This window comes from Microtus ochrogaster, unplaced genomic scaffold, assembly GCF_000317375.1.
Source record: "Microtus ochrogaster isolate Prairie Vole_2 unplaced genomic scaffold, MicOch1.0 UNK24, whole genome shotgun sequence".
Lineage (NCBI taxonomy): Eukaryota > Metazoa > Chordata > Mammalia > Rodentia > Cricetidae > Microtus > Microtus ochrogaster.
Window position 1 is genome coordinate 3,643,606 of NW_004949122.1, and position 10,022 is coordinate 3,653,627.

Consider the following 10,022-nt stretch of genomic DNA (forward strand, 5'->3'; position numbering starts at 1 on the left):
AACATTGCACACCAGTCAATAAACACTACTGCTAGTACCATTCTCATAAAACATTGCACACCAGTCAATAAACACTACTGCTAGTACCATTCTCAATCACATTGCACACCAGTCTATGCACTACTATGAGCACCATTCTCACATCACATAACTCACCACTACTTGCAAATATTCAAAGGTAACCTGGTATTTGAAATACACCAGAAATATTTCAAATATAACTACTGTTGTAAAGAATATTCAGGGGAACTTGCCGTGGTGGGGCACACCTTTAATCCCAGCACTCAGGAGGCAGAGACAGGTGGATCTCTGTGAGTTTGAGACCAGCCTGGTCTACAAGAGCTAGTTCCAGGACAGGCGCCAAAGCTACAGAGAAACCCTGTCTCAGAAAACAAACAAACAAAAAAGAATAATCAGGGGGTCAGAAAGCTTTTTCTAAAAAGACCACATAGTAATTTTTTTAGAATTCTACATCTTCATCTCTACTACTACACTCTGGTGCCACAGGATATATCTGGACATAGACAATGCATAAATGAACAAACAACTATATTTAAAGAATATTTTTACTTTTTTGGTGAAACAATAATTTAATCAGGATTATAGGAGCATGGACAGTTATATAGGCAGGTATACCACTTAGGACAAAAAGAACATCTCCCTAGCAAAGGTTAACTGCCTATAAATCCTACAGAAAGAGACAGGGTCTCGTGAACCCTTTCCCCTAGTAACCTTTAGAAGTCTGTAACTACTGGGAAAAGCAAAGTCAGGTACTGACAGACCTTTTTACTAGTAATCTTATTGTTTGGGATTGGGAGGGGACATTCTTTTAAAAATCTTAAGTTTCTTGTCCATCCTTGATCTAGTTGTTCTCATTTGCTCCAAAAAATAAAACTTACTGTTTCACTCTTCATTTTGGTACATACCACTCTCTCAAGTTGTTTAGCATATACCACTGTAGTCTATGTTTCTTTTTATTGAAATAACATTTGTTTTCATTTGTTTTACATACTAACCAGTTCCCCTTCTTCCTCTCCTCCCATTCCCTCCCCTTTCTCATCTCCCCACTTCCCATCCATCTCCACCCAGAAAGGGAAAGGCCTTCCTTGCACAAATAATGGCACATTAAATTGAGGCAGGTCCAAGCTCCTGCCCTTATATCTAGGCAGAACCAGGTAGGTAATCCAGCCTGGGAAACAGGTTACCAAAAGTCATATAAGGGCCAGGGAGGGATCCTGTTCTCACTATCAGAAGCCTTACTAAGAGACAAGCCTCATGATTGTCACAAACATGTAGAAGGCCTACGTCAGAATCATGCAGGCTCCCTGTGTTGGTTCAGCGTTCATGAGTTCACACGAATTCAGGTCAGCTGTCTCTGTGGGGTCCCCCATCATGATCCCCTGACTAGTACAATCCCCCCTGCCTTTCTGATACAAGGCAGCACTGTAATTGTCTGTGGATCTCTGCCTCTGCTTCCATCAGTTACGAGAGAGAGTAACTCTGATAGGAATTAGGAAGGTCACCAATCTGCCAGTTCCGGCACCCTCTCACATCATTGCTAGCTAGGAGTCTTAGTTGGGGGGTCATCCTTGTGGGCTCCTGGGGGTGGGGGACCCTCGCACCAGGTTTCTACCTAACCCCAAAATGCACCCCCATCAAGGCATCTCTTTTGTTACTGTCCCTCTCCATCTTGCCTCCAAACCTTCCACACCAAGCCCACCCAACCCACTCCCTCTAGTTGCCATCTATCCATCCCTCCAATCCCCCCCCACACACACACATACACAGTTAACCCAGGAGATTTCTTCTACTTCCCCTTCCTAGGGAAATCCATGCATCCCACTTTGGGACCTTCTTGTTACCTAGCTTCTCTCTGGGCTGTACATTGTAGGCTAGCTATCGTATCCTTTACTCCAAATAACCACCTTTGAGTGAGTGAATATCATGTTGGTCTTTCTGGGTATGCATTACCTCACTCAGAATGACTTTTCTTCGAGTTACATACATTTGCCTGCATATTTAATGAGGTCATTATTTTGTACAGCTGAGTAGTACTCCACTGAATAAGTATACAATATTTTCTTTATCTATTCTTCAGTTGAGGGACATCTAGGTTGTTTCCAGGTTTTGGCTATTATGAATAGTAATGCTATGAACATAGTTGAGCAAGTGTCTATGTGGTATGATTGAGCATCCTTTGGGTATACGACTAAAATTGGTATAGCTGGTTCTTGAAGTAGACTGATTCCCAATTTTCTAAGAAACCACCATACCAATTTCCAAAGTGGCTGTACGAGTTTGCACTTCCACCAGCAGTGGGAATGTTCCCCTTACTCCACCTCCTCTCCAACATAAACTGCCATCACAGTGTTTTTACTCTTAGCCATTCTGACAGGTATAAGATGGTATCTCGCTGGGTGGTGGTAGCGCACGCCTTTAATCCCGGCATGGCACTCGGAAGGCAGAGGCAGGTGGATCTCTGTGAGTTCAAGGCTAGCCTGGCCTCGAACTCATATTAGTGCTGGCCTTCCTACTCGTATAATTACCAGTTTATTTTTTTAATTATATTTATCTTACTATATTCTACTCAACCATTCCCTAAAATCTCAACTGATACCCACAGCTGAGGAGGAGAGGGATACAATTCTTTTTTTTTTTTTTTTTTTTTTTTTTTGGTTTTTCGAGACAGGGTTTCTCTATGGTTTTGGAGCCTGTCCTGGAACTAGCTCTTGTAGACCAGGCTGGTCTCTAACTCACACACAGAAATCCGCCTGCCTCTGCCTCCCAAGTGCTGGGATTAAAGGTGTGCACCGCCACCGCCCAGCTGAGAGGGATACAATTCTTAACATGACTTGGAGGCCTCTTAGGATTGTTATTTCATAAGCCCAATGTCATGTAACTCAATTCCTAAACATAAAAACAAAATTTGGAGGAGAAAGGCTTTGTATCAGGTATCTCAATATACTACCTAAGAGTCTTTTAAAAATGCCATTTTCTCAATTTAGAACTAATATAAGCCTCCCTTCTTCCTCCAAGCACACCTCCCACTTCAAACTTCAGTTCAATTATTTTTTGCTTTCTTTCTTTTCTTTTTTTTTGTTTGTTTGTTTGTTTGTGTTTCAAGACAGAGTTTCTCTGTAGCTTTTTGGAACCTGTCCTTGAAATAGCTCTAGTAGACCAGGCTGGCCTTGAACTCACAGAGATCCACCTGCCTCTGCCTCCCCCCCCCCACCCCACCCCCGTGCTGGGATTAAAGGTGTGCCTTACCACCACCTGGCTCTTTCTTAATTAAGGAAGCTAGGGCTAGGAATGCTGCTCAGAAGTAGAGTGCTTCTCTAGCATGTGTGAAAACCTAAGTTCAATTCCCAGTACTGCCTCAAATCCTAAAGGTGTTAAATTTTTCATAATACGCCCAACCTTTCCTTCATAGCTTCAATAACTGTGTATTTGTGGTTAGTTCATTAATACCTATAAATGTAATGACAATGAAGCATGAGTCTGTTTTACACACTATATCAATCCAGAGTTAGGCCATTACAGAATATAAGCTATACAGTAACAGATAATACTTTGACACTGCTTAATAATTAACAACAGTAAGAATAGACAAATTATCAGCAATTATAGTATCTAAGTAAGTCAAGAATACAGTAAGACTCATCTATATAGTGGTGTTTTTGTCTTTCCTATTCTCTCACTTTTTAATTACTATTACGACACAAATAAAAATTTAAATTTGAAATTTAATAAAAACAAAATGTTCCTCTGGCAGACGAAATAAAGGCAGGAAATCACTAAAGAGACAGTATGGATACTGTTGGCTTCTTTTGGCCAAACTTACAATAATTGAGAGTCAAACACTACAGAGCAGAAAGGATTTGAAAGGTGTGGAGCTTCCATGAAAAAAGAAGCATGGCTAAAGGTGCTACGAGAGAGTATGCTGAGGTTGCTGGTGAGCATTAGAAGAAATCAAGGAGACTGCACTGGAACAGCAAATGCCTTACTGCATCTCAGGAATCAACAAGATCTTAACCATCACACCTGCACAGACATAACAAGAGAACCTAGAGAGATAGTTCTTTGAGAAGACGACATTGACTCTGCTCAGCTTACGGAGAGCCACATAGGAAATGGAGTGTCATTATTCACGTAATTCTGGTTGTGTTGGTATACAAAAATGAGCACATCAGATTCACCATCCTTGTAAGCAATCGCTGGCAAGGTGGTGAGGGAAGTTAGGAGACTGGGGCAGAAGCTATAATGGACACAGCAAAAAGTCAGAGATGCCAGGAACACAGAAGCAGCACCAGGTCCAGCAAAATCAGTACAAAAGGATGACCATAAAGACATCACTGTCCAAGCTCTTTGGCGTTCATAACACATCACCATGGACTCTGAATTACAAACATAGAACTACAGGATTTAATGTTTGACTGCGGTTAGTCCTGATTTTGGTAAAATTTCTCCTTTTTGTTTATCTGTCCATTGGGGAATAGGAATTATCCTTATGTCACTGTATCTTGGGATAGAGAAATATGTTTTCTGACTTACAACTCATTTTCTCTTAAATCTCCTAAGTAATTTTGAATCTGGACAAGGATGATTCTGGATCATGAAAATCTCTGTAGACTATTAAAGAGGGACTACAAGCATTTTGCATTATAAGACAGGCCTAAGCACGTGGATGCAGAAGAAATCTGTGATTTGAGTGTCATAAATTTTAAAGATGTGGTCACCATCCTATGGCACTAATAAGAGATGGTGGGACCTTTAAGAAGTGAGTTCTAATAGAGGCATATCAATGAAGGGATTCTGGGACTGCAGCCCCTTTCCCCTTCTCTTTGTTTCCCAGCCATGATGAAGTAAGCAGGTTGCTTCACCCTGTATCCCCTACTATGATAAACTGCCTTACCAGAGGCATAAAAGTCATACAGGCAACAAGGTCAACTAGTCCTAAGATAAAACCCCTGAAATTGAGATGCAGGGATGCTTGTAAGTTGACTGGTTCAGGCATTTTTGTCATTGATACAAAGCACAACAGGGCATATAACTAGATAGATGAGTAGATTAAGCAAAGTAATAACATAAACATAACAACAAAAATCACAGACAAGTATATGCTCTCAAAAAGTTTATTAATCTCAACCGAGAATACCCACTCCAGCTAGCTTATTCAACCAAACTCATTCACCCAGCACTCAGATTACTATGCAGTACTCATACACATTTACAGATTTACAATTTTATGAAATTTTTCACTTACAAAGCATAATCCCTAAAACTAAATATTACCACTACACTTTCTGTAACTATAAATATATTAAAATAAGCTTGTTTCAAGTTTTATCTGTTATTAATGTGAGGGCCTATTTAAAATCCAGTAAAAATGCTACAAGCAGGGCATATAACAATATGATAGAAAAGTTTATTATTTTAAGAAGTGATAAAGAACATTCTATGAAATACAATGCTAGGAAAAGAATAATAAAAATTTATGATCATTGGGGACATCTAATCAAATTTTAAAGATTCAGAGGAGTTCTGTTAGACATTAATCTAAAATAAAGCATACATAGTAAGCTGGATGAGTGAGAACAAAAGTTCTTAAGAACAAAGAAAAGAATATGCAGGGACCTCCAAATTCAGTATTATGTCAAAAAAAAAAAAAAGAGGAACAAGTACATAGAAAATAATTAAATGCACCTGGAAAGCTTTGTGTCTTAAAGCTTCCAGGAGAGCAGGTAGAAGGCTAACTCCTGGAAAAGACATCTGTAACTAAACTATAATCAAAAAATAATTGCTTAAACCAATAATACTTTTACTATAGCTAAGTTATCATTATCAAATAGATCAAATAATAAAAGAAACAATATCTGTATATACTTGTGACATTTTCTAAAAATTCTATAATAATCTCCAACTCCAAGTCTGTCTAACAAATACAACAAATTTAATGATATATTACACTCAAACACCAACTGGTATTTCCTGAGATCATTCTAGAAAACAGAATGCATCAGTAATCATAAATTTAAGGTTAAAAAAAGGAATCTTTAATGAAAGAAATGAATTAAAACAGTAAGTGTATAGAAAAAAGTACAATATAGGACAAAGGTTAATAAATATTTTCTTCTAAATAGTGAGACCGCATATGGTGGCGTTTGTAGACAACAGAATTACTATCATAGCATATAGTACAAAGAAATGTAGGGCATGTAGTACAGTTCTGATCCAGTTTAATTATCAAAATGGAATGCCACATAAGGGTTATAATAAATGACCCCTGATATAATAACATTAATACCTGATTTGTTCAATGTCAGAAAACATGATGACATTCTAATGTCATGAATGAGCAGAGTAATCACATACCCTAACATTTAGATTTCAAATATATTGTCTCAAAAACAGAACACATTTGATATCTCATCATAAACCTGTAACGTTATACTCATGTTTCTTTAATAGAAAAAAAATTATACTTACTGCAACACTGGTAACTCTGAAGTTATCATTGCTGGAGAGGTTATTCCACAATACAGAAAAGTCTATATAATTCTAACTTGTTATGTGATCTCAAGGGCACGCCTGTCAATTAAAAAAGAAAGAAAAAATTATTTTAAAATAAAATTAATATATCATGATATGTCAATCAACAGCAACTATGAGCATATTATTTGAGATATGCTCCACGTAGTTAAAATCTGACATGAACAAAGAAGCTTAGGCAAGAATGTTTACTATACTTTTATTCCTAACTACTCAAACTTAGAAGCAACCAAGAAGATTTTTAGAAGGTGAGTTGAAAAACAAGCTTCAGTATCCAAATATTATTTGATCTGGAAAGCAATTGATCCACCAAGTCATGAAATGCAATGAACAAAAAGAAGCTACCCAAAAAGGCTGCAGTCACAGAACTCTGACTGTGCTCCACTCTTGAAAAGGTAAAACTGTGGTGATTGATGATTAGCAGAAATTAGGGTGTGCAGATGGAATAACCAGGCAGAGCACACAGGATTTTAGTGCAGGGCTACACTTCTAATTAGCAGATAAATGTCATGTACATTTGTCAAAATCCATATGACATTTAATATCAAAATAATGAAGAACAGACTGTGGATGCTAATGGCAAGTGTCAATACAACGGAACTGGCAGTTGTCAGAAGTGTTCCACTCTGAGGAGACACGTGTAGAAAAGTGGAGCACATGAAGGCATGAGGAACCTAAAGTAGTTTCCTGTACTTTCTCCACAAATTCACTGTAAACCTAACACTGCTCTGGGGGGGGGGGGGGAGCCTGATAAAATAAAAAAAAAAGGAACAAAACACACAGGACTAAGAACGAAACAGAAAGCCAGGTGGTGGTGGCACACACCTGAGTCCTCAGTTTAAAGGCGTGCACTACCACTGGACTGATAGTTTAGAAAAATGTTAAAATCAGAAAATTTCCAAGCAAAATATTCCAAAATATAAAATTTGCTTAAAAAAACCTAGCTAAAGAGAAATCTTAATAGGAAGATAAATGTACATGACATAACATGACCTATCAATGGGGGAGATAAAAATTATGGCAGATTTCTGGATGGAACTATGTAAGCTTGAAGACAACAGAAGACTTTAAAATTCTGACAGAAAATAATCCAACCCTGATTTATATACTAAATAACAAAACTAGATGAGTAGCAACATAGAAAGTGGCACAATGGGGAACATAAAAAATATCAACTCTTTCTATAAAGTAATTCTTTGGTTAGTTACCAAAATTGATCAACCCTGTCCAAAAAAAAAAAAAATCAGCTTTTACAGATATTTTTTTTTTTTTTTTTTTTGGTTTTTCGAGACAGGGTTTCTCTGTGGCTTTGAGCCTGTCCTGGCACTAGCTCTGTAAGACCAGGCAAACACTAGAAACGGTACTTGAAAAAGAAAAAAAACCTTCTACATTTAGATTTGAAGAAATACCCACTTTGTTTACCTGTCTAGCATCGCTGACTCCCCAAACTAGAAAGTGAATGGGAACAATAGGACTATTTCTTAGTGTAGTTGCAGGTGTGAGAGAAAAACCAAAATAACCTTGTTCTCAAAAATGGTAGCTATGGTTATTTTTTTGTTTGTTTGTTTTGTTATTTGGTTTTGTTTTTGCTTTTTGAGACAGGGTTTCCCTATAGCTTTGGAGCCTGTCCTGGAACTAGCTCTTATAGACCAGGCTGGTCTCCAACTCACAGAGATCCACCTGCCTCTGCCTCCCAAGTGCTGGGATTAAGGGCATGCACCACCACCAGCAGCAAAGATTTATTATATATACAATATTCTGCCTGCATGTATCCCTGTGGGCCAGAAGAGGGCACCAGATCTCATTATAGATGGTAATGAGCCACCATGTGGTTGCTGGGAATTGAACTCAGGACCTCTGGAAGAGCAGCCAGTGCTCTTATCCTCTGAGCCATCTCACCAGCGCCAGTAGCTGTGTATTTTGAATAGTTTCCCATACCTGGTATCTGCTAAAAAGGATTTTAAAGGATTTAAAAGTAGTTGCATGGAACAAGATAAAGTCTATGATCCAGCTTATTAAACTATGGCTCAAACCCATCTAGTAGTAGTCACATAACTTAATGTAGGGTTGTGAAGATTTGCCAGGCGGTGGTGGCGCACGCCTTTAATCCCAGCACTCAGGAGGCAGAGGCAGACGGATCTCTGTGAGTTCGAGACCAGCCTGGTCTACAACAGCTAGTTCCAGGACAGGCTCCAAAACCACAGAGAAACCCTGTCTCAAAAAAAAAAAAAAAAAAAATGGCAACAGTTGAAAGTTTCTGAATATTTAATGATCAAAAATAATTCAGAATCAAACATATAATAAATCTGAGGGATTTCTGGTGGCACTTTGCCCATATCTGTACTGTGTAACTTCAATGTAGCCTTGGTTTTGCACATAAAATATGCACACTTTGTCATCATGGCATGCAATGTCAACAACTATCTGAAACAACTTGGCTCAGACTCTACACTGCAATTGTTATGAACTACATTATTTTTTTACCGTAAATGCAGTATTTTCTATTCATACGAAAATATAATGGTTTAGTTAAAGAAAACAGACATTTAATCTTTTCCTATAATTCCTCAGCATAAATATAAAATCAGTTTACCTTCAGCTTGAATTATGACTGAATTTGAAAATTTGCTTTATAAGTTGCTGATTTAAGTTCAATTTAAAAGCTGTTAATTGAATTTTGGCTTTGTTGGATAAAGGCAGAATTTCCAAGTACTTTTTAAATGGCCCTGACCTCCTGATATTCTGTACTATTTCTGTGAAGTTGATTTCTCAGCACTGATAATTATAAAAACAGACTTTCCATTAACTCTAAAAACATAAAATATGCTCTGATTCCTGAATCAGAATTTCAGATAAGATTTAATTCATCATATAAAATTCCATTATAACACGTAAACTTAATTTTCTATTTTAAAATGGTAAAAGTTCATGTACACAAATAATTTTAATATATTTCTTTATAAATTTATTTTCAACAAATGTTTTATTCAAATGACTATCTTGCATAACAATACATTTTCTTAGACAAAAATTAGACAGCCGGGAGATAGTTGCAAATGCCTTTAATCACAGCACTCAAGAGACAGAGGCAGGTGAACCTCTCTGTGAGTTCAATGCTAATATGGTCCACAAAGCAAATTACAGGACATTCTGGGCTGTTACACGGGATTAACCCTGCCTTGAAAAACCAATCCAAAATAAATAAATGAAAGAACAATTGAATACATAAAATAAACAACTGAAATAAGTTCAAGAAGCCATAGTCTATGGAAAGAGCAGCAGATATGGTCAGAGCTGTGTGCCAATAGACTTATATCTCTCGATAATTGCGAAAGCTTATGCTAGTAAAATGTGAAGAAAAAGCAGGCCCTCAAGTAAACAGTACACAGAAAGAATACCTTGGCTAATGTGCAAACAACACCTTTTCTTTTTTACTTTGGTTACAGCTCTTTTTTTTTTTTTTTTTTTTTTTT

The 10,022-nt window shown here is 37.5% G+C and overlaps 1 protein-coding gene across 2 annotated transcripts in view; it reads right to left on the reverse strand.

Moving 5' to 3' along the window:
- Nucleotides 1-10,022, reverse strand: part of Stag1 (stromal antigen 1) — a 335,960-nt gene that overhangs the window by 258,029 nt on the left and 67,909 nt on the right. Inside the window, exon 2 of one of the 2 annotated variants that reach the window (XM_005367800.3) lies at nucleotides 6,487-6,588. In XM_005367800.3, the coding sequence (XP_005367857.1) occupies nucleotides 6,487-6,515 (29 nt within the window). In that variant the 5' untranslated portion in view covers nucleotides 6,516-6,588. Of the gene's footprint in view, nucleotides 1-6,486; nucleotides 6,589-10,022 lie in introns of those variants that run through there. The other variant, XM_026789595.1, reaches the window with a different exon arrangement.